At 30.9% G+C, this 27372-nt stretch overlaps 2 protein-coding genes across 2 annotated transcripts; both read right to left on the reverse strand.

Annotated features, from left to right (window-relative positions):
* Positions 1-1089: 1089 nt before the first annotated feature.
* hry (bHLH transcriptional repressor hairy) lies at positions 1090-10542 on the reverse strand. Its single transcript, XM_085194514.1, has 4 exons — positions 10359-10542; positions 3719-3814; positions 3289-3583; positions 1090-2900 (listed from the first exon to the last, which is right to left on the reverse strand). Exons 1-4 carry the CDS (start codon positions 10440-10442, stop codon positions 2623-2625), a joined length of 753 nt encoding a protein of 250 aa, XP_085050640.1. The 5' UTR covers positions 10443-10542; the 3' UTR covers positions 1090-2622.
* Positions 10543-15827: 5285 nt separating this feature from the next.
* On the reverse strand, positions 15828-25789 carry LOC146533840 (putative inorganic phosphate cotransporter). The gene is made up of 11 exons (XM_085193973.1): positions 25498-25789; positions 25149-25351; positions 24864-24944; positions 23989-24232; positions 22777-22991; positions 21427-21588; positions 20784-20916; positions 20389-20502; positions 19956-20086; positions 19695-19793; positions 15828-19208 (listed from the first exon to the last, which is right to left on the reverse strand). Exons 1-11 carry the CDS (start codon positions 25589-25591, stop codon positions 19134-19136), a joined length of 1551 nt encoding a protein of 516 aa, XP_085050099.1. The 5' UTR covers positions 25592-25789; the 3' UTR covers positions 15828-19133.
* Positions 25790-27372: the final 1583 nt, after the last annotated feature.

Consider the following 27372-nt stretch of genomic DNA (forward strand, 5'->3'; position numbering starts at 1 on the left):
ATGGATGCGAGCAGCCCAAGGCCGGGATGGCTGGCGCTTGATGAGGGATGCCTACGTTCAGCAGTGGACGGCGATAGGCTGATGATATAATAATATTTACTATTCACAAACCATTATGACACCTGGGCATTATTTTTTTGTGGCGCCATACTTCTTTATAATTTATAATGGAATAAGAGTCAGATGCACGTATCTACATTTCCTAAATTTTACAGGAGAGAAGAAAACTGTGAATAATCACCACCTCAAACTTTACCGATTTATTAATAGAGGTAGTATAATGCGGCGAATTATAATTGTCCATTCAGGAATATCTAAGATTAAACAAAAACTCTTACTATTTCATTTATACGGCCTTTTATTCGTACATATTACTTACGTATATGAAAAAGTCATAATATTTTACGTTGAATTAATAACTGTAATTACGTATAAAAATTAAATCTTATACGAAACATAAAATAAAAATTAGTGTAACTCCCTCTCCCTTAAAATAACACTCAACTACAATATTAGATACTCTGTGGACATGTAATTTTTACCACCTACATAAATCTTCCGAAGGTAGTCATTTTGGATGCTACCAGGGTGGCACGATCGCATGATAACGTAGCAAGCAGCACTTGTAGTAAATTGCTCCTCTCGCCATAATTCCTCAATAGCCCGCTATTAGCGTCAAGACAGTGCAAACAAACAGATACAATCAAATGTATTTTAACGAATAATTCTGACCACCCGAGTTGTGGACGATAAAGCAATTAATATTTGTTATTTAGTATTTTTTTTAAATAAACCATTCAAATTTACAGTGATTTCATTATTAAAATTAACAAATTCATGTAAAATTACTGATTGTCTTATAGTATTAAAAAAATATTCTAATAATTTAAAGAAAATTACAATTAATTCTGTTTTACACTTTTTAAATACGTATAAACCAAAGATTAAAATAGAGAAAATAGATATTAGTAAAATATTTATATTTATTTAAATTAAATGAATTATTTTGTTTATGTCAACATGCGTCTCCCATATATTTTAAAAACTTTTACAATAATAAAAAAAAGGAAGTAAAAATCACACACATAATATGTTTTAAACAATTTATTTTGTACATAAAATGGCATATTATGTCTTTTAAGTATATAAATTTAACTTACATAATATAATAATATCACTTGTATATTTCAAACTCCATTTACACAATTTATTTACGGGGCATTATTAAAATATTTCTTACGCTAACACTACATAAATTTTTGACAATTTTGTACAAACATACATTATATACAAATTACAATGAATATGATTTACTAAATAGTCTACAAAAGAGAATCGAAATTTGTTTTTAAAAACAATAATACTGTAATGATTTCCAACGTAAGTTTCATTTTAATTTATTTAACTTTACAATGTTGTTTATCTTTTTTAATCTATGTGAAATATATATTACTGGCCAACAGTAGGTAACTTGTTAAGGAAGACTACTGAGTTATTATGGTAACAACTTATTAATTTTAATAATACTTAATATATATTTGTTGTTAATATTATTTAAAATATCGATGATAAATATCGTTATATTTACCTATTATTAATAATGGAAGACAATACGATTTTGCTGTATAAGGCACGTAGAATTCTATAACTTTAATCTCTTAGAAATTAAAAATTAAATTAATCGGCGCGTTTATTAAATAATTTATGCTACACAACAGATAATTATTATAGTTTAATTGTCACATAAAAATATATTTAAACTCAAACATTGATAATATTAAAATGAAATAAACCAGATATTTAATGACTAATTTAAAAATATAGCATTATTAAAGTTGTGAGCATTTAGTTAAGTTATTAAATAACATAGCAACAATCCATGTATATTATTATTCTTAATAAAGGTATGCGCAAATTAAGACATTATACGTTTACTTATATTTAAGCAAAATAATATTGTGTTTATATTTTTTTACATAAAAAGTAAGCATTAACAATTTGTCGATTATATTTTTAAGCAAAACGATATAATATTACGTATAAAAAGGGCACTAAGTGCTTCATTGAAAATATAAAAAAAATATTTATTTCTGTTAACATTAATGGACTTACGTCCTTTCTCATGAAATACTGTCTTAGATGTCATTCGAAAATTTACAACCGTAGCTTAAATTATGTTATGCGGAAGACTAAAACTAAAAAATATACTAAATAATACCCTAACGTTAATTTAACACATACCAAGTACTGACCAAATAAAATAAACATTAGGTTATATGTACAAGTTAGGAACTTTTATAATCTATCACTCTGTTATTTTAATAAAACTTTAAATTATATTGGACTTGTCATTTAAATTTTACAACCAAATATGGAAAATATGAAAAGCCACTTATATATTTTATATTTTTTAAGAATAAATTTTACAAGTTTATTTTTAAACTACGACTCTATATTTAGTTAAACTATACGCAAATATCACAGATTTTTTAACATATAATCTAACTGTAATTCTATACTTTTTTAACATGTTATGTTTGAAAGATTATTTTGACTCGATTTTAGTGCACAGTATTTTTTCAGTCTAATTACACGTGTAATCGAATTCTACGAACTGTGATGTCACCATGGTCGCCAAGGCTTTTCTTCTGGCGGTTTCCTTGTGACTAAGGCAAGAGGGGCAGGTTCCTCAGTTGGTGGAGGAGGTGTTTCCCATCCTGAACTGGCAGGAGAGAAACATCGAGGTTCTGATGAAGTAGATGAAATATCTCTAGGTGATAATGGGACTAAATTTGGTATAGAACCCAGAGTACTTGCATTCACTCCGGCTGGTAGTACCAGAGCGATGTCACCGTTGGATAATCTTGTTGGAACTAGACGAACTCCTGAGCCGGGTCCAGCTGGAAATAATATAGTTATTAACTTTCATATAATTCAAAAACATTTTATAATTATTGTGTTTTCATTACTTTTAAATAAACAAAATATACTTATTTTTTTATAATAGTTACTAAGGCCAGTCATGGCGCAGGTGTACAAGTGAGCGATTGTAAACGCGAGAAATTGTGAGTTTGATTTTCACTGGATGAAATGAAATATTTAATATTAACATTTCCCCGCTGAGGGGAAGAGGCACGGCAAGTGATCCAGACGGCACTGCCTCGAGAACTCGGCGGAAAACGAAGATAGAAAGTGTCTTAATGGGAACGGAGAGTCTTAACAATAGTTTCCCAGGTTTTCTCTTTGCCCTACTATGTGCGGGTTATAGCGTGAAGATTAAAAACGTACCCGAAATAAAAATTGTAGAATGCTGTGGAGGTACAACAGCGTCTTCAACATCCGAGGGAGGAGTTGGAGCTGCAAACGGTCTGGCACCAGGCGTGTTCACACACCCTTCTAAATGACGTACCAGCCGTCGTTTCAAGCTTGACTCTATGCCGGGAAACTTAACTACTTCAGACAAACAATGTCTGTAGCCTGCTTTAAATCTATCCGGGGAGGTCCCTTCTGATCGCAGTCCCTCTAAGTGCTTCACCGTCATTTCTAATATATCCGCTTTTTCCAGCTTTGAATGACGTGCCGGCTGCAACAATTAAATAATTAAATACAATTATAATAAACGAATAACAATCATATCAATATTTATTCTGTAATAATTTGTATTTATCATTAATATATTTAATAAATAGAATTTTGAATGCACTGAATAAACACTTACGTCTTTCTTCATCGCGTCAAGGATAAGAGCCTTTAATTCATTCAAGCAGTTGTTGATGCGCGCCCGACGCCGTTTTTCCATTATAGGCTTGTTACTCTATAACAAAGAGAACGAGGTCATTATAAAATTCAATATTGGGTTTTATATGTGATTCAAACATGTTTTCTAAATGCAATTGTTGTTTATAAACAAAAATATTTTCTCCATAAAATAGGTAATAAAATTAAACTGGTTCTTATCTACGTATCTTTACATATATATATATATATATATATATATATATATATATATATATATATATATATATATATATATATATATATATATATATATATATATATATATATATATATATATGTAAAGACAATTATAATTATCTTAAATTTTTGTGTAGTAACTCCTAGCCATAGACTAACATTGGTTTACAAAACGTCTATGATTTAAAAATAGATAATCTGTGAGAACGCTATACAAACTATCAAAAGAGATCTTTTTAAATTAATTTTTGCTTAACACGTTTAATATTAAAAATCTTTGTTAAATAGTATAATAGTGATAAACATTAAATATCGTTTCTTTAACGAGAAACTCAATGTGTTTCTAATTACTATTATTCAATAACATTTACATTATATATATAATGTATGTATGTTTGTAATAAAATTTCTTGCGTGGTCTTTGTGTACTTAAGAACTGGGCTAAAGAAAAACATATTTTAAAGTAAATTGATATATATCGTATAATATTTAAATTATACGATATATATATCAATATGTGTAACGTCAATTATTCTATTTTTCGACCTCACACCATTATGATATACACTAACGATACTATTTATAATTCACAAATAATATTATTGATTTCGCATATTAATAGAATATACAAAGTAGTCAATGAGAAAAACGCGTGACAAAAGTATCCGTGAATCCACGATAACAAGCGCGTGCGCCGCTCAAGGTGAAGGCCGTGATTGGCGCGACGTCGGACGTGACGCCGTGTCACGCGCTACACGTGATTAATGCCGCAGCGTATACTACAACCTCATTTCACATTGTACTTGTAGAGTCGTGAAATTATTAGCATTTTGTATTCTAAATGTACGTACTCCTATATTATGATGATGACTTTTTTATCTTGTGCTAGATGGGCATTGCAAATTAGTATTTAAATGAATGCTTCTTTTTTGTTATTTGTTATTATTTGTTTAGAAATGGCCAAGCTTGACTTCTAAACAAATAATAAGTAATAACAAAAAAAGCATTTATTTAAATATACATAAAATACAATAATAAACAAACACATTTTTAACGATTTTTTTAAAAATAAATATTGTAAAAACAAAAGAAAATTATTGCGTACCGCTGAATTATTCTTTCCACATAGGCAATTTAGTTCGTAGAAACCCCAAAAAGAACATATTTTTGTTATTTTTCTCTTCACGCTGTATCCCGCATATAGCAGGGAACTGCAAAGATGCAGCAGTGTGTACTTCGTACTGCTAAGTGCTCGCTTTTCATTGAATTTTGGAGGCATTGCATGTTGAGTGGCGGAACTCAACACCCCTTGCCTCGTTACCAGAACGAAGAAATGAAAGTATTAAATATTTAATTTCCTCGAGTGGGATACGAACCTATAACCTGTTGCGTTTACAGTGGCACGCTTGTTCACCTGCGCCAAGACAGGCCTTTTTTTGTTATCTTCGTATATAAAGCGCGAGGCTACACAAGAAACTGTTTAGAACATAGCAACTTCGATTTTATATAGTTACATCATTGTTTAATGATGATTAAACTATTATTATTATAGAATGACGTGATTATTATAACGCATGATTTGCAATTTTCATATTTAATTTGTGTTTTAAAACATTTACAAACTATTCGTTGCTGTAAATATAATTTGGAGTATTGTTTTTCGTTTGTGGTTCTTGAAAAATGTATGTTTTTATATTTATAGACTTATAAATATTTGAAAATTACATCCATTTCACTTTTTTATTTATTTATTTTTTATTTAGTCCTTTAATAATCAGGAACACTTACCTACTGATGCAGATGAAGCTGTTTTTTTACTTTAATATGACAATGGTTTAATATAACATTTTTTTTTAATTAAGGCTTTAATATAATTAAATAAGTTAATGATAAAGGTAACTACTACTTCCGACACCCGAAGGTGTTTCCGGAACTGATACACTAATCCTCACGCTATAATTTCTATTTTGTTTTCAACCCAAGAAAACTTTTAATAATAATCTGTTGTTTGTGCTGATGCGTTAGTAGATACTTATTTACACCTAGTGACCCGCTCGCGGCTTCGCTCGCATGTACTACAATTTATTTATTTTTTCATCTAAAAGTATTTTTTATGATTTAATAATATTATTGTTTTAAAAATAGCACTTATACATTGATAGCTAATGTTCCAGACAATTTAAAAATCGGTTAAGCTATTTCTGAGATTAGCGTAAACAAACGCACAGACAAACATGTACAAAATTTAAAAATCATTGTTTTGGGTTCTATTACATTGTTAAATGCCCCCAAAAACACTTTTTTTATATATCTTCTATGTACAAACTCAGTCCGGTCAGTCGGTCCGGTTAGTTTTTATTATAAATAAAATATTTACTATTTAATATTTAACTAAATGATTCCGTTCAAGCACATTAATCAGACATCAGACAATAACATAAGAATTTTATTTCATCGAAAACAAAAAAAAAACGAGGAATACCATCGATCGCAAGATATCTGATCATAATTTTATTAATTTTTCAAGTAGCACGCAACACTGTCATTGGAAATAACGAATGGCGTCTCACAAAAGGACGACAGAGCCACAGATAACATTGGTAGCCGACCTCCGACGCGCCGCTGATCACGTTTTATTCGTTATTTATTAATGTCAGGTATATTATCAGTGATGCTTCAATGAGTTTAAAAGCGATGCGTTTATCTTAATATTGCCGAAGGATATAATTATTTAACAGTCATATAGTCAGTCATAGTCTCTTCGCGTAAGTCGAGCGGTATTAATAATAACTTATGAAGTTATTATATGCAATTGTAATATAAGAAAATATTTTTCAATGCATAAATAGATAATGAAGATAGCTTTTAAGAATTTGAAACCAACGATTGAAATTGCAATTTAAATTTTTTTTTTTTTATTTTTCAGCTTCACGCTGTATCCCGTGTGTAGCAGAGTAGGCAGAGGGAGCCTATTGTTACGACATTTCTCATTTTCTCTGGAGGCGTGGCTCAACGCCGCGTTTTGTCTCTACACCAGAGCGAAAGAATGAAAATATTGAATATTTAATTTCTTCGAGTGAGAATCGTATCCATAATCTGTCGCAACACAATCCACAACTTCTTTCTTACATTTAAAAATAGTTTTCAACACACAAACACCATGTTAAGCTACGAAGTAGAGTAAATATGGACCGCTATCACTTTGTCTAATACCTACACGTTACAATCTCCTATGCTATGCTATGACAGAACAATACTATTTTGAATACAATAAGGATTAGCAAAACGCGGCGCCCTGTTTTTACTATTATGTGCGGACCAAATATAGAATCAGCTTATAGTTTTAAACTATGCGTGAGTTTTCATTATTTATTATATTTGGTTAGTAATATTTTAAGTAAATAATTGAATAATTGTTTGTTGACTATATTTTCAATTTCCTTGTTTGTTGTTTAGTCTCATTAAAATAAATATTTTTGTATATTTATAATTATTTTGTATGGAAATATTGTTGTAGTACCCACGTTTATTTTCCTTGGTAATTCACCTAAAAAAATAATTAAAAACGTTTATTTAAATAATTTAGTTTCTCAAATATGAATTATTTACGTTCGATAATAGAGATAGAGTCGTGATCCCAGACGACAACGTGAGCTTTTACGTAACGCGGCGATTAGCAACGAGCGCCGGCCGCCCGCAGCCACACACGTGCGTCTGGCGCATGTATGTAGATGACACATTTTCCTCTAAGCGCTACATTTCCCGTTTGACGTTAATGTATTTTTTTTTATAATTTTTGATTGATTATACAAACGACATAATTATAGCTGTTAAATGATAATTTAATTAATTATTTCTTATTACAAACTTCTACTATATTTATAATAGTAAAAATATTATCTTAATTTCAGAACACATTCAATGTCCACGATTCTAATTGTTTATATTTCTCAAGTGTCTATAACAAATGTGTGAAATCTTATTGAGCCCCGAAATATCAACGGAAAGTAGTCACATTAGTTGGCATTTGGCAGTGGTGAGCGGTGAGTCGGCGCTGGCATGCACTGGCGCGACGCGAGCCGCGACGCTGGCACGCGAGGACCCGACGCGTGCCAAAGCGTGGGAGCGGACGCCGCTTCCGGCACGCGCTCGAACGCGACGCGACGACCGTAGACACGACGATAAATTCTAATACTCATTGTCGAATGTCGACAATAAATTATGACGGTATTATTCGTTAATTAATACTGTTTTACATAAAATTTCCTTGAGTAATTTATTACTCAATGTAGTCTTGAGTTTCAGATGATTTTCTTGTTTACTCCTAGATTTTTATTCTGTAAATATGAAATTGTAAACGGAAACGGAGAACGGAATATCTTCCTCTCCCTGCTGTGTGCGGGATACACCGTGACACAAAAAGAGGAGTTAAACTGTGTTGCTAGATCAGTCTAGCGACTTACGAGGAATTAGTACAATTATATTAAAAAAATAAACACCCAACGTGCACCTTCCTGCTTATACGATACGTATTCATAAATGGTAGTGTTTAATTTAATCTATGGTCATTTGTCGGACGTAGGCGAGTGACGCGTAGGCGCGGGCGCAGACGCCGCCCGCCGCCGTCTAATCTCTACGATGTTTATCGCGCGATGACGGATCATTCGCCTACTCCTAATAGCTTCCTACGCGCACCTTATTTACGACTCACGCTTGGCCCCCGCCCGGTTGTTACAGTCACATGTATGTATAATATGAGTATTGTTCCTATTGTCTAATTTACATAAAAGCCGCCAAGTAAATTACTTTTATATGTTACCATTGTTACCTGTATTTAATATATTTGTGCTTGTACTAACTGTTATGTTTGATGCTAAAAAATTATAAAAAATAATATATTTTACAAATTTTATTTCTCGTGTTTTAGGTTGGACAGAATTATTATATTTCGTTAACAAATAATTTAATTTCTAATATTATTATGGTATTGTTAATAATAATATACATATTTACAGCATAAATAATTAATTGGGAAAAAAACTAGTTATACAAGTATATGTTAACATAAATTACTCGTGAAAAAAAATTCTACATTATTAAAATTTTAGGTGATGAATCTGGTAATACATACATATTGTGTATATAATAAACAACGGTAATGTAAAACAACAAAATTACTATTTTTCAAGTTACATTTGATTCTACTGACATTACAGCGTGGGGAGCGTTCCCACGACAATTATCCCACGGATGCCCACACCACCCACATACACTGACTCACGGTGCCTGTTAATTGTGGATCTAGCACAATTTAAAAATATACGTATAATTGATGTTTATATGGTTCTTCTCTAATATTTTAGTAATCATGGTCATATGGAAAAGTCAAACATACCTATATCCAAGTATAGAATATCTCACGAACAAACGTGATGTCGTTCTCTGTGAACTTTGTATCGACTTGCTAAATAGACTGTTAAGGAATCTACACTACAATTTACATACTGTTAAATATTTTCATGCGTAAAACACTATAAAAAGGTTATTTAACAAGAAGTCACTAAAATTTTACGTAAATAGTCAAAATAATGTTTAATTTCTTCTTTTTTTTTTTTTTTTATTCAAATAAACTTATAATAAGCACTTTTGAATCGTCGAATGAACATATGAACAAAAAGCTACCACCGGTTCGGAAGGCAGTTCTGCTGAGAAGAGCCGGCAATAAACTCAACAGTTGCTCTTTTCAAAATCAATGGTACAATCTATTACATTAGTTGGCAGCTATCCTGCATTACATTCAATAAACATTAATTCCATACATGTTTGTCCTCTAAGTATTCTTGAACAGTGTAATAAGCTTTACTTGTTAGAATTTTTTTACTGATATTTTAAATGTAGAGTAAAAATTGAGAGACTAAAACTTTATTGTGGATATAGATATTTTTTCTAAAATAAAATTAATAAATCAAGTTTAAACCTTGTTCATTAAATAATTGCTTAGAATAAAAAAGTTTTGTATTTTCGACCTTATGACTAATGAACGACTCTATTATAACTATATATTTTTAAAGTAATATTTTTTACATTAGATATTTTATAAGGTATTAATTGTTTATGTTTTATTTATATAAAGTATAATATTTAGTTATTAATACAATACTATAACATAGTAAATATTATTTTGAATGAATATTATTTTTTTACGCGTTGAACTCTTTCGTACCGGTCATGAAATAAAAATAATGAAAATGAAATTATAAATAATATTTTGCTTTACGTTACAATATCAAAATATCACAAAATATTTTTAAAAAAATTTAATAGATAAATTATTTTTGGAATAATATTTAAAAAAAATGCATTCAAAACATTAATGAACTTACCCGCCTATTATCCCCCTTTTTCTGTACTTCAGCATTCATAGAGTTGGAAACCCCTTGCTGGGGGCTCCCGATGCCGGTCACCATCACGAAACACAAAACACGCGTAAGCAGTCAATCATATCATAGCGACACGTGCGACTCTCGCGCCTGTCGTCGCACGACTGGCGAGTGCCGAGTGGCGAGTGGAGACTTGCCGAGTGGCTGGCGGCACGCGAACGCCCTGCCGCCGTCGCGTGCCTTGCTAGGCTCCCCGAATACTATGCGATAAATGTAAGGTTTTATTTAACTGACTAACATAAGTCTTTGTTTTAAGATTAAATAAAATAAATATATATGCTAAGGTTAATTTTTTAAACTAGTATAGCTTCATCCGTTAATTTATTTGAAACATTATAGAGACATCTAGTGCTCTACCATCGCGCTCTACGATAGACACTTTTGATCATTGCAATTTTAAACAGACTATAATATTTAAATTAGAAAACATTTTAGCTTAACTAAAAATATAATGACCATAATAGATATGTATACAATATGTATTTATTATTACAAATTCGGGAAATTACAAGGTTTAAATTAAAGTAGAAATGAAACCTACAATCATCACATTTATATTTGTAGAATACATTGTTTATATAATTTATTTATTATTAAATAAATACAAAGAACACATATAACATCTGTAGTATGTAAGAAACCTTATTCTAATATCCAAACGCTGACATCACTCGACGCCACCGACGATGCTTCTAAGGTTGCGAGGGAGATAATTTCTTGTGACTCAGACGGCAAACATCAAAGTCTCCTCTTTTATATGCACGTGATAAGGTTTGTTATTTTCAATGTAAAGCAATACCTGAATTTTTCGTTTAATGAACTTTATTATTACAATAAAATCGCAATAAGCCTACACTGTAACTAAAGGATTAAACTGAAAAGATGTCGAGTTCACGAGGCAATGCGTGTTGGATGGAGGTACTTAAAGTCACACTTTGCCTCGTTACCAGAGAAAGGAAATGAAAGTATTTTATTCCTTCGAGTCGAGAATCGAATCTACAACCTTCGCGTTTAGGCTTACACGCTTGTGCCTCAGCGCCACGACGGCCTATACTGTAATATATTTTACAAATTAGTCGCTTTGAATATTTAGTGATGTTTTTTGTGAAAAACGGAGTATCTTAACACTAGGTTCCCTTTGCCTACCCTGCTGTGTGCGGGATAAGCGTGAAGTTAATTTATTTTTTATATTTTAGTAAGATAAATCTTTTTCTTATACTTACTCTGTGACTTTTGTAAATTTTACGCAATACGTTCAAATCGTATAAATCTACTATATTTTATACAAAATATTTGAGCGTATTACATTTATTACAAGCATCATACAAGTTATAATGTGTATTTTTTATAACACACATCACAAATTATATTTTTATATCTAACTAGCGGCCCGCTCGCGGTTACACTCGCGTGAGCTATGTTATTATTAATTTCTGTCTCCATGACTACGTCCTAGTGACGTCTATGCAAAATTTGAGACTCCTAGCATTTGTAGTAACGAAGTTTCATACAAACTTTCGACCCCAAAAACAACCCCTTAGAAATCGAATATTGCAAATTCCCGTCTTAGCACCGAGCACCTACGTCCTATAAATAACTCCTATGCAAAATTTCAGATTCCTAGCACTTAGAGTTTCTGAGATTTCGTGATGAGTGAGTGACCTTTCGATTTTATATATATAAATATCTAATTAACACTTTCAACTCTTGTACACCTATCCACGTTTCATATCAATAGTATTATCTATCTCTACATATCTCGACTTTATCTTCGCCACTTGTGTCATAAATCATATATTATGCTGATCTTCACCCGTGCGGTGAACACCAAAGTTAAATTATAATATTTGCATATACAAACGTTGTCAAAGTTCAGACAGGCCATTATTTGTAAAATTCTGAGTTTTTGATTTTTCTACAAGCACCACACTTGTACCGCGCTAAAATATTTATTTTACCAAGTGAGTAAACGTCTGAAACGTCCACGTCGACCCCAGACTATATTACTCATTTATTGAAGGCAATGCAAAATAAATGCGTTATTTTTTTTTAAATGGACGATAGACACGTGCCTCTGGTAAATTCTAGGGCATACTTACTGTTATTAGTTTTACTGGTAAGTAAATAATGAGTACATAAAAAGATGCTTTTAAACTAATTACCGTTATAAATACATTTTTTTAGTTTTATGAATTAATTTATAAAAGTCGATAATATTTTTTTAACTAAATCAAGTCATTAAAACGACTGGAATAGGAAGTTTGCCGCTAATTCTCAGAAAACTTGTCACAGTTGTTTTTTTATAAAAAAATACACTGTTACAATTATTTAACGGACTCTATTAGGTAGTGCATGTTTTTTAATGGCTACAATTTTTTTTGTATTTTACGAAAAACTGTCAACAAAACAATGAACTTTAAACAAACTGCTCTATTTTAAATATTTTTATGACGTACGAAATAAACAAATGTTTTAAAAAGAGAACCGTATCTTTACCGTATTGTATCTATATGCCAAGTAATCAACCTCAATTATGGTACCTCCTTGTGCTAATGTCAATATATAAAAATAAAATTGCTTCCAAAACCTATTTTTTATATTACCTACACCTATTTTTATGTACTTCCTTAACAACTAGTTTACAATCCTTATATTAGGACTTTGTACTGATGTATTCATAGGAGTTTAACCACGTGCGACATTTAATAAACGATAATAATTATGTGTAGGTAATAAATACTAAGAATCTGAATATCCTGTTAACTTCGTGCGTCATCACGGTTAAATTATAAATAATAATTTTATTTTCTATCTCACAAGGACCTACACAATATACCTACTTATTGTGCAAAATATGAGCATAATAAAAACTGTTACAATTTAACGGAACAGACCTTTATACCACAACCTATTGCTTTTTTACAGCCACCATACCGCTCGGTACAATAAAATTGGTCTATTTTAAATATTTTTACGATCTATAAATAGGGCAGACATTGTAAAAAGGTTTCATAACTGTATTTCGTTTTGTTACCATTTACCATTTTTTAAGTCTTTTTTCATAATGCCTTTTTAGTTATTCAATAAATGTATTTTTAATTCTAAAAATAATTTAAATAACAATATCTTTCATTGTAAAGAGTAAAAAGTAAACTCTCACTCCTAGAGATTTTCCAAGTGTAATAGAATAGATGCAAGTTGATATTTAATTACATACCCTAATTTTATATCAAGAATTCTGTCAACACGTATTTTAACTATCATTTCGAAGAAATACATAAAAATTTTGACTTCTGCAAGTAAAGGAGGTTATTAATTCGACTGTATTTTTTATGTTTTTTATTAAATATAAACTCATACCTCAGAACTTTTGACTAGGTGGATCGATTTTGATGATTCTTTTACTTACTTGCAATTATTCTATGGTGACGAGGTAAACAAGATGTTTGCACGCATATTCCCACTCGAGGCACAAAATTATTATTTTCACTATCTAGGAAGATAGACCGTGACGTTGGGTGCCGCTACTAAAAACGCAATGTCTTATATTTGGACAGAAAAGCGAAAAATCGAATGTTTTGACACTAGGTTCTTTATGATTATTAATGAAATTTTGGCTACTAAATATAATAAATGTAACGTAGTAACGTGTAGTTGATGTGATAACTTATTTTGTGGCTTACAAACGGTAATATTGTTCGTTAATAGCTATATTTTTTTAAAAACACCAAAAACTTTAGTCGCGGTTGCCGTAAAACTCCACGACGGTTACAACAACAAAAGGGTTTTTATTGAAATTCTTAGAAATACCACAGAACCACACCAGCTTAATATTGACAGAAGAACATGCACAGTGAGGTAGGTAGTGTTAAAATCCAAAGCGAATTGCTTGTCGCTGGACACAATGAAACGAAGTCTCATTAGTAGGAATCCAGAGCTGACACCGACTCGAGAAAAACCGCCTTTTAAACACCGCAGAAAACAATTGCACTGTATAAATAACGCTAAACTGTCGATGTTGTGAAACATAAATTATTTATCGGGTAAGTATTATAGTATACAATATGTTTATGCTAGTTATCAGGCATCGTCGGCTTTTCTTTGATGAAAGTCAGCAATTTAAACCAAAGTATAGTTATTTGAAAGTGAAATACCTATAACTAACATATTGCATACATTTACATTAATTTGTGATTGTATATATAATATATCAAAGAACTCTGCCGGCTATTCATCGTGTATTTACTCAGACAAAACAAATATCATCTTTCTTGGTCAAGCCATTACCGTTATTTTTTGCGCAAAGATTTACTACAATGGGTAGAGGACGCAACGGACGGACATTCGAACTCAAACATGTTGTTAAAAACAGTCATAAACAGACCGATCGTTAAGCTTTGTTAGTAGCCTTTGGCGGCTCATAAACTTTTTCACGAGACCATCGGTAAAATTTCGCCTCTAAATTTTACAGTAAAATTGACGGGTTGAAGGCAAATCAACAAAAGGACAATTTATCTCAAAATATTTGCCAACACGCGCGAAGCCGGTGAAACACATTGTTTGGAGAAATGCAAGGGTTTTCAACAACTTTTGTTAAAAGTATTGTTTAATAAATTTTACGACATCGCATAAAGGTTTAAAACGTGAACGTAAAGTTTTAGTACATTTCGCACTATATATAATTTCTGTTTTTTTTTTAACAAATGCTCAATAAAGCTCTTTAAGGTACATACAGTAAAGTACATACAATAGCGACAGTAACTGTTAAATTGCAAAGATAATTGAAAAATATTGATGTTTATAGATTTAAACTTTCCCAAAATATCGTATAAGTATCTACTAGTTTGTGTTATTAAAATATAAATAAAACTATTTAATTTTTGCAATATTTTGACTTGTTTCTTGTTAATAAATTATAACAAAATATTAATCGGTTCAAGCCACGGAGTTGTTTCAAGATCAAACATAATAACAGACCAAATTGAAAAAAATATTAACTCGAATGCGGTTTATATTTATTGCCTAATTTTAAACTGTGACACCTGCTGTTTTAAGTAATCACGGTCGTGCGTAATTACAGTGTACGCTTTAAAAGTGATAGGAGTTTGACGCGAAGAAAAAAGTTTACTTGGAGTCTAAAACAAATATTAGTATTTTTGCGGTCGTTCACACGTATAATCACGCTTGCGCCACGGGCGAGGCGTTCGCTATAGTGTTAAGATTGCTTCCAAAATTCGTTCAATATCTTATTTTTACCTGCAACTTATAATTTTCTCAAATCGAGATGCGATGTTAGGACCTTAAAATTAAAAAAACTAGCATGTCATTATTGTACACCTTCGATATGGCGTGTTGTAAATTGAATTTGTAATCTCTGCATGCCTCAGGATTTTAGTGAAAATAAAATTACGATTACTTTTGTGAAAAATTTATTCCTACAAAAATACATAATTTTTATATCATAGTATACTTTTTCCAGATATTAACATTACTTCGCCTCAAAACATGTGACAAACATTTTAACGTATTAGCAGCTAGTCACAGCAATTTAATTATGAAAATTAAAATAAATATTACCTAACGCATAAAATATTTTCCATAGTAATTAATTATTTTAAAACGAATGCATATTTTAGACGGTTAAATATTTACAGAATATATTTCTGGCATCATTACCTGTAAACTAATTTAGAACAGCTTATGAGAGATTCTTGTTTATAAATATTAGTATTAAGTTATTCCTGTAAAACTTAAACTTGGCTGGACACACTGGGCGTGTTTTGATGTATTTATGTAGTACAATGCATATCTAAAAACAATACAGCTTTTAAGCTCAAAGCACAGAGCTAAAAAAATACATTCAATTTTTAAAAAACTCTTGATTAAAATAAAATACTAATAAAAAAACATATTAAAAAGTATAAAATATGCATAGGTATATTTTTTGTTTTGTATTATTTTATCTTGATAAAAATTGACATTTAATATAGTTAAAAATAAAAATGAATATGCAGAGCAATTTAAATATTGGGTAAATTGGGTAAATTATAATAACTAAGTATAAATTATAACAGCAAATAATATTTCTTACATGTATGAAAAAAATCATCACATACAAATACTGTTAATTTAACTACTTAATTCTTAAGACTGGATTATGAGAAACTGGAAAAATATGTCAATCTATAACCAATGAATTCATAGTCACATATTAATATTAACCTGTTTCAAAATGAATTTTCAAAATATAAGAACATATTATTTGAATACAAATTCCACATTTGTGCATGAAACAATTTAATAAGTTAATATTGATAGTAAAGAAAGTGAAGAAGAAAATCTTAAAGACCTTTCAAAATTATAGAGAGCGCCTAAGAAAGAAAAACCAAGCTCAACCAAAAGAATTTAGGTGTTCATATTTCTCTCTCATTCTAATGCTAGATCGCTTTTGCATAATTTTAATTTAAATAACAATAACTAACATGTCCATAAAAAACCTTAATTACACAATCCAGTCATACAGCTCAATGAAATTTAACTAACGGAATGATATTACTTGTAGTCCTTTGGACCCATGCTATGATAAGTGCCATATCCAAAGTTTCATATTTCATATTTACATTCACCAAAAGCATAAAATTGGTTACTAAGAATACATTTGTATGAAACTGAGGAGTAAAGAGTTTAACTCATTTTCTACTTAACATAAATAATAATTTAAAAACAATTGTATTAATTAAAACATTTTGAATTGAGTTTCGTTATTAAATATTACATAATATCCACTTTGGTTAACATTAAAGATGTATTTAATTAAATTAATATTGAGGATAGCTTTGTTGTTTGTCATAGCACTAAATATTTTAATAATGCAATATAATATTTAAGCACAACATTTAACATTGCTTTTTCGTTTTGTGCTACTACACCAGCAATATCTTTTGTTGTATATATAGAGAGTACATTCATAATAAAATAGTGGCTGCGCCCACCAACTGCAAGTTGATACGTGGCCTCGCTGAGTGCGCTCAGTTAAATCGCCCTTTCGTCTAGTATATCGTTCGTGGTGTATTTTTAAATATAATTTATAATTCATTCATTCCGTGTTTGAAACTTTCATAGAACTAAAATAATAGGTAACAGATCGATATTTTGAAGTGATCAGTTAGAAAAAGACTTAACCACTACGCTGCACCAGAAGGAAGAGCACCACTAGTAGTTCTATATAAAATTCATTTTATAAATATTTTTAAGTATCTTTTTATATATATATATATATATATAATTATTAATCTGCTACTTTTGCTCACCCACATATAATATCTGTGCGTAAATAATTATGATATATCGATTGGTATCAGCGTTGCCAGATTTTGTCTAGGGGAAAATCGGGATCTCTGAAAATGTTAGTAACTTATTACAAAAAATAAAGTTATTAAAAAAATATTATGTAAGTGCGTGGAATAATACACGAAAAGCAGGACCAAGTATGGCCCGTTCGAGACATATAAATTTTGGGCTAAAATTCCCGCCAAAATCGGGACGTCCCGATTTTTAGTCTCATCTGGCAACGCTAATTGGTATATTTACACAATAAAAGTTAAATTTTACAGAAGATAATAGTGTTTAATCACACTACAAGAAATATGTATTTTTAAAGTTTACACTTATCAAATATCCCATTGGTAGCAATAGGATGGCGGAACAATGGATGGACATACATATATAAAAATATATAGACACATAAAAAATTAGGCGTACTATATAGAACACCTCCTTTTTTGTCGGTTAAATTAGATTTTACATTTTTTTTTATTAGGTCGTACAAAAATCCTAGAATTATGTTATTATTAATATTGTCTTATGCAGTCACTGAAAGTAAGATAAACATTAAAATGAAACTAAATTAAAATATTTACTTCGTAATATTTCTAATTCAATTGTAGTAAGTAGCACATTTTTCTGTTTTATTCAGTTCAATATTTTCCCCTTAATCAATACTATTTTAGCAATGTAATACTAATAAGTTAAAAAACAAGTTATTTAAAGTAAGAACTTTCGACATATAATAAGTTATTTTGATGACAACATCCAGATAAGAGCCATATTTGGATTTAAGATCTAAGTAATATATAATTCTTTATATAGTTTTAATACATTACTAATATATATTTTTTTAATTGCATAAATATTGAGTGATATATTATGTATGATATACATATTATGTAAACGCATCTGTTACTGAGTTACTGACAGACAACGCACGAAATTACTGGACATAAAAAGAAAATTCGCAAAGAAAGTTAAAAGTTTAAAAAACGCCAAATTTCAATGGCCTTTAGATTGTAGAATGTAGTTAGGGTTTTTTCATTTCACAATTTTAAGTTAATTTTTAAGTCAAAGTCTTACTGTACGTATGTACTATGTACAATGTATATGATGATTGTGAATCCAAAATCTACTTCACGGAATGTTCATAGCTACAATACAAATTATTAGATTTTTACAAAACTGAACTTTGCCGCACATCACGTGACAACTCTCTCGTCGGAACAACAGAACGGAATGACTTATTATTAATACAGAAATTGAGTCAATTTTTTTTTTTTTTGAAAATTTGTAAGACCGCACTTATAGCTGATATCCTAATTAACTTTAATTTTATTTTGTCTGTTAGTTCATAACTCACAGTGCGGTTTCAGCACCGAATATCAAGCCCTATGACTCTGGGTACATAATACTTTCAACGGGCGCCGATGCTGTCATGTCGTCGATTTCTGGTCGCGACCAGTCCTGAAGAAAAATGAAAAATCACATATTATTTATCTGTCGAGGCAGAGGGAACCTAATATTAAGACAGTCCGTTCCCCATTATCCTCCTCCGTTCCCTGACATCTCAATTTATTTTATTTAAATGCTTTGGTTGATGATGATGATTCGGGTGTGACTGTAAAGTAACGGTTGTGGGTTCGATCCCCACTCGAGGGAATTAATTATTATTATTAATTAAGACAAAAGTCAGGCATTCAGTTCCGCCACTTCTTTTACGCCAAAAGCCTATTTAAAACACAGCAACGACTGATTGAATGGGTTGAATTACCTTGGAACGAATTATTTAAATTTTATTCGCTCAAACACATCAGTGAGGCGCCGAGTTCAACCATTCAAGTCGTAATCTCCCGAAAATAAGACTGTGGGCTGTAAACCGAATTTGTTAATACTATGTTCAACCTATCTATCCTGGTATAGGATTTCAAAATATTGTATAACAGATATTACCTGTTCTTCTGTACTGGCAAAGAATAAGTAGAAAAGATTAGCGCCAAGGTCGATAGCGGCCGCCAAGTAAAACACCTCGCGCCATTGTCCTAATGTTTGCTGAAAATTTATTATGAAATTTTATCGTGCACTAACAGGAAAACAGACTAATTATTTAAACAATCGGTTTGAGTTTTATTATATTCATAAATTCTCATATATCTTCCACGCACAGACAGCGATCCGTTACAATTTTATTATATGTATGTAGCTAATACAAACCTCTGTGTCACTGATAATCAGTCCTATAACGTAGGGCGCTAAGAAACCGCATATATTGCTAGCGGCATTTGTTATCCCGTACATGGTCCCCGCAAATTGTGGAGATAAATCTATGTGGTTCATTTGATTACCTGTCAAATTCAATATTAATTTTACTAATATTTATGACACGATTAGTTTTTAAATTTAAATAGTTTAAACTAAACTAAGCTTTATAACTTTAAATATGACCTTGAAAATAACTTCTAAATCGGTTTAGGTATTGTCTATTTTAAATGTACCACTGCCCAAATGTAGCATTACAATTTTTGAAAGTAAATTTATTTGAAGCAAATTAGCAATTTAGCTAAAAAATATACTAAAACTAAAATTAATAACAAATTTATGAAAATTTTCGTTAATCTTAAGTACCAATAGTAATATGAGTACATACCAGCATATGTAGCGCCGCCGAACGCCGACGTTATACTCAGTAGCAACATAACGGCGACACTGTCGCAGCCCGCCCACGCTATACCTAAAAGCCCGAAGGCTGGTACAAATGCAGCTGAAACAAACAAAATAGATTGTTTTAAACAGACATGGTAGTGTTTTAAGGTGTCTGTGTATATGTGTATCTATATATGTAGCTTTCAAACGGATGAACTGATTTTGATTTAGATGATTTTTTTGGTTGGAAGGGGATATAATCGAGAGTATTCTTAGTCATAACTCTAGAAAATATGTTCAACCGTTTTATTTTTTTATTAATGACCCGGCGCTATTTGGTTAAATGGTAATAATAATTTAAAAATGTAACAAGAAAAAAAACAAAGTATTAACACCTACCAACAGTGTTCCACAGTTTCATGCTATTTAGTCTCGAGATCCATCCCTTAACAAGCAGCCAATCGGCAAAAATACTAATTAAAATGCCCGCAATCCAAGCAGTGAGGTACGGTAATGCTGAAAGTCTTGCATTCTGTAATGAAATAATATATAATAATAATTATTATGATTTAGTTTTTCTTAAGGAAGGGGGGGTGCGAGCGGTGCGGTCGCACCGGGCATCAAAAGGAAAGGGGCATCAAAGTAGACGATTAATTTTTTTAAAGGTAGCCAATGTCACATCGTAGTGTCTGACGCTTGATCTACGTGAGAATAGAAGACACTTTGAATCTGTTTTTTTTTAGACCATTTTAAAGGGCATCAAGTCCTAAGCCGCACCAGGCAGCAAATACCCTAGCTACGCCACTGAATTTATATAAAGTTCAATTTACGATACGGCGACGAGTTGTGAGCGCTCTGAAATTGGCTGTAGAAGGCTGCACATATTTTATTTCAAGATTTTATTTTAAGAAAATTTCTTCCCAAATAACTAATATGTAAAAGTTCGGAAAGCCTAACTTCAGGTCGGCCACGACTCGTTGACCGTACTGTCTCATACACAATATAAATCACAGTCAATTTCGCAACTAAAATAAAAACTTACAGATATTATGTCAAAATGCAATATGTTGTTCATATAAGAAGGTAATTCGGTGAGCTGGGTGTAGAAGAGCCACGATTGTCCACATTGTGCGATAAGAATGGCCCACAAAGGAAGACATGTTAGGAATTTACACCACGGTATTGACATTTGTTGTTCATCCTCCTGTAAATATAAATATTATTTTTTTTCAACTTCACCCTGTATCCCGCACACAGCAGGGTGTAAAATTGTGAACCTAGTGTTAAGACCCGGATATATCGAGCTGGCAACTAACCAAATATTTTCTTGAAAATTTTACGTTTTATTTTAAAGTGTTGGATTAAATAATATTTTTTTTTTCACGCTGTATAATTAAATTCCTCACGTTAAGACTTTAAATTCCTCACTTTCAATCCATTTTTAAGATACTGCGTGGTGAGTTGCGAAAAGCCGCGCTTCGTTTTCGTACCATAGCGAATTCGAAGAAATTAAAAAAAAAATTCTGAGTCTCTCTAGAGATCCGAGTCTGTATCAAGTCCACATTAAATATCGATATAAAAATATTTTATATACCGCAATTATATTATACAAATATAGATGATAAGAATAATTTCATAATATAATTATGTATTGGGTACAGAATTTATTAGGTAATAATAGTATAATGTTAAGAAAAAAAATTATATTCGCCACCGTCTGTGTACCAAATAATATTTACGTATTAATATTATTAAAGTGATAAAAGCAATGACCTCAAAACATTTGCCAATGAATAGAGTGAGTCACTCGTCCCACATTTATGATAAACTGAATGCAACTCAGTACCAAATGAATAACACCGTTTGGCTAACAATAATTAATAGAATCTAGAACCACATAATATAACAATATTAATACACTAAATAGTATATTACGTATTATGAACTTTAAATGTAATGTTAACGACATTTTAAAACTATTTCTATGTTTGGAATATAAAGAAATATGACGTTAGAATGGTTTCATTCTAACTCAAAAGTTGGAAAATGTTTATATATTTTTATTATTTTTAGCTTTACGTCGTATTCCGTACATAGCAGATAGGCAATGCAAACCTGGAGACTCAGTGTTAAGACATTCCGTTTCATTCTTTCCGGCGAATTCTCGAGGCATTACGCGTTGACTGGCGGGATCCAACGCCGCGCTTTGCCTCGTTACCAGAGCGAAGAAACCTACCTCATTGACCGAATGGGAATCGAACCCAAAACCGCGTTTTACAATCGCACACTTGTGCTCTGCGCCACAAACGTCTTTAATTTTGAATATATTTTTTTATATGTGATAAGTTCATTATACCAATATAATATATCACTTCCAATATACATCATTTACCTGAACTCCAATAGATTCTGTGATAAATTCAATTTCTTTTGCACATATTCGAGGATGTTTCTGCGGCGAGTCATAAATTAGGAATATCCACGCAACAAACCAAACAACTCCCAATCCGCCAAATAGGTAAAAACACAACGGCCAGCCGCCACCAAATTCAAGTGTGCACAACCATCCTGATATAGGCAACGAAATAACTGTACCTATGTTTGAACCTAAAAAATATAAAATAATTAAAATTATGAGGCCACCAAAGCGCTGCACAGTGACTGTGCTAAGACACTCCGTTTTTCATGAATATACTTCCGTTCTCCACTTTCCCTAAATTTTCGAAGCATTGTGTGATGAGATGCGGAACTCAACGCCGCATTTTGTCTTGTTTCCACAGCGAGGGAATGAAATATTAAATATTTATGAATAATGACAACACCGTCGCGTTTACCGGCCTCAATAATTAGATATATATTTTTTTTATTATATTGATTTTTTATTTTCTTACAATTTTTTAATTTTACGTAACTACAGTTTATTGTTAGTTAATTATAAAAAATAAATAAAATAAACACATTATTATTATCATACCACATGCTATTTGTCATAAAAATGATAAGATATTATTTAACGTTAATATTATTCATACAAAATTACATATCAATTCACATAATAAAATCTTTTTTCTCTATCATTCTATCGACTATAAGAACCTTTTACTTTTATAGTCACCAACCTAAACAAATTTAATTTAAGTCGGTTTTACGGACGACAATTGCGTGTTAACTCATGATTAAATTATTATTATCACTGAATTATGATTATATTGTACAACTCACATTATTTTGAAAAATACAACATTTTTACGATAAATTAAAATGTTTGCATTCGTTAATTCAAATATTTTTTTACTTAAATTATACAGATTTAATACAAGTACAAGTATACAAGTTTAATAAGAAGTATAGTAAATATTAAGATAGGTGTGTTACAAGGCAAGGCGTTATTCAGTGGTCTCGCTTACACTCTCGGCTCAGGCTGAACGTGACAATGTATTTCCGCGCGATGAACGTGACAATGTATTTAACGTCAATAATAAAAAAGAACAAAAAAGTCAGCCAAAAGAAATCTTTGGTGTATAGGGCTCACTTAACAAAAAAACTAAAAATAACAAATACACTCATCATTAATTATAAAAGTAAAATACATATTTAAGCTTACCAGCATAAACATAGGCAGCAAATTTTGATCTTTCCATTGGTGGGATCCATTTTGCCAACATAGCGTGCATGGCAGGATATGTGACACCTTCTCCAAGTCCTTCTAAAATTCTCACCACAATAAAGAATTTGTAATCTACAAATGCTGCAATCGGACTAAGTATTGTAAAAATAGCCGTAAGTAGGACCCCAACTCCATATACAAGTTTACCACCAAATATTTCGGCTATTCTACCTCCTGGTATCTGCAATTATTAATGTTTTTGTAACTTGTTTGCTATATTCTATATATAGCAGGGTAGGTGGAGGAAAAGCTAGTTTCAAGACACTTCATAGTCCACTATATGGCCGATGTTCAATAACAATCAGAATTCAATGCCACTTTGGCTTGTTGTTATAGTAAAAAAATAAAAAGCAAGTGAATCCCACTAGTGGGAATTGAACCCGTAAACATCTTGTTCACAGAATCCGATGTTATGCTGCTGTTCTTCATCAGCCTCCATTTATTTTTCTATGAAGTTAGAGGCAGAGTGTTAAGACACTCCCATTGCCGTTAATACATTTTTTATTAGACATGAGAAGCTTTTACTACTATAGTAAAGCAAAACCAAAAAAAATTTAACCGAAATTATTTCAATCAAGAAGATCATTTATGCTTGAAGGTTTTGGCCTTATTCACTTTTTATCTACCTACCTCTTTGATCTTATCAAAGTAAGATGTTAGCAAAATTATTAAGTACATTAATCAATTGTTTGGCAATAAAAACTTAAATAGTTTTTGTTTTCTTTTACAAAGATCCATACATAAGTACAAGAACTATGTGATATTTTCTAACAATAAATAGAGTTATTTCATGTATATGATTTGTTACAAACCTGAGTCAAAACATATCCATAAAAGAAAGATCCTAAAATAAAACTTTGCTGTTCTGCAGTCCAATTGAAATCACCTGGTCTCTGTAATAGCGAAAAAAATTAGGTAACCATTTTTAGTGCTAATGCTAATAATGTAAATAAATTGTAACAAGTGTAGAAGTGTTGTAAGGAAAAGGTTCAAGTACCACCTAATTAAAACTTTTACATATTCTCTTAAAATAAAATATTTATATTACTAGAATAAATTTCATATTTATTTATACTAAATATTACGGAAAGACTTACTGTTGGCACAGAGTTATTACTTGAAGGTGTCACTGGACACACATCTAATGTGGAATCATTAGATGGCACTGGTGTGGTTGAATTTATCATAGCTACTATTGCCACGGAGAGATTAACACGCATAGCATAAACATTGGCAAAACCAAGGAAACCCATGATTCCAAGAACTGTGCGGCATTTTATCCATCCTGTTGTTTCTTCAACTAAAAGAATATTATTTCAGTAAGATTCATAAACAAAATTATAAAATTATTTAGATTTTCCTGTCTCTATAATATATCTTTCGGTAACTTTATGAGCATATTATGTTATTAGTATATAAATTGTTATAAAAATTCGAATATTTTACCTCTTTCACATTCAACTAAATTTCTGTGACTGCTAGTGACATCATTTTCTATGTCAGCATTTATCATTGAGCTCTCTTCAGGTGTTATTGACATTGTTAAAGTAAAATCATTCCCCGATATTTAAACAAGTTACCTTACACTTAATATTGTAAATATTTCAGCTAAATTCCTATACCTTAATTAAATATTGAACTTTATAAGCGATCATAGGAGTGAGTCATGTAGGTAGTTTCTATTACAATTTGTGAAATATGCGTAAACAAAGAAAAACATTTACATTACATTCGAAATGTCAACCCACAAAACAATTTAGAACTCAACATCAAAGTCATACTGACAGATATAGATAATAATAAAACATTGTCTATTATTGCTCTACTGGGTTCGGTCTATTATTACTGACAGGTATATAGTTGCTAATAGACCTGATATAGTACTAGTAGACCGAGTGGCGCGCCGCGCAGTGATTGTTGACGTTACTATCCCACATGATGACAATCTCGTGAAGGCCGAAAAAGAAAAACAATCTAAATATTTGGAACATTCTCTATTATCAATTGAATATTAAGTTACGCATACACGCTTGACGAGACAAAAAATTTTAAAATACTTAATCTAGGTAAATTACTCAAAAGAGGGCAGGAATCTCGGAATGAGAGCTGATATTCAGCTATTTGGAAAATCTTTATTTTGATACCATAAAGCTTATCTCAAAACATTACAAAAATTCCAACGTCAAAAATATCTTTTTTACACTTTCATTGTAAATATTTCGTTTACTTTATATTAATTGAAATTATTATAAATATTGCAGAGGGTTAAATTCTCTATAACTTCTCTTTATTTAAACATTTTTGATATCTTGAACCATTTTCAATAAAGGACCGGGCGTGCGCAGTGATAAACTATTAAGAGTATTACTTGAGGTCAACACTATAAAGTTTATAAATTACTAGTGGACCCGGACGCGGCTACGCCTGCTTCAACTATAAGAATATTTATTAAATATATTCATGAAATTATTTTCAATTCTCAATAGAATTAGTAAGAAAATATAAGCTCAAATAATCAAAAAGAATAATAAGTAGATACACATTATTAGAAAAAATTATCTGAGTTATTGAAATGAACTAACAAAAGGATTAAAAGTAACTAAAGGATAGGTATTCTTAATATTAGAAAAAGTACCTAAAGTTTTCCGTACGTGCGTACATAGATATCGACTCTACGAAATAACTAAACATTTCTCTCTATTAAGTAGGATAATTTTAGCGGGCAATATCAAATAAAATAAGAAGAGAATCAAAGTGTATTTTAAATTAATTATAAACAACAAATAAAGTTTGAAAATGTATGAAAATTTATAAAACCGTCAACGTCATCTGCCCGTTCGCGTCGGTCATACTGTGCCGCCCGCTAGGTGGCTAGGTCATTTGGAATCAGTGACATCTCCTTAATTATTTATTAGTATGTTATACAGTAAACTATAATTTCAATCTAGATAAAATGCTAAAAGTGACTATTATATTTATTTTCATAAGCATGAATATCAAAACGTCGCGGTAGCGGTCGCGTAGCAACGACGGTTGTTATTAACATGGCAGAATAAATTGCATGTCAAATTAGAAGAAGAAATATATTAGTATATATGTGTAATGTAATGTTATATAGCCTATAGCACTTCTGAAGAATGCAGCTTTCATACAAAACAAAAACAATGAAAATCGGACCAGTAGATCCAGAGATCTTAGCGTTCAAACAAACAAACAAACAAACAAACAAACAAACAAACAAACTCTTCCGCTTTATTATATTAGTATAGAAGTATAGATTGAAAAACATACTTAATTCTGAAAAAAAAACAATTTTTTATT

Source organism: Heliconius melpomene, chromosome 12 (genome assembly GCF_056956725.1).
Source record: "Heliconius melpomene rosina isolate 202511_hmr_F chromosome 12, ASM5695672v1, whole genome shotgun sequence".
Classification (NCBI taxonomy): domain Eukaryota; kingdom Metazoa; phylum Arthropoda; class Insecta; order Lepidoptera; family Nymphalidae; genus Heliconius; species Heliconius melpomene.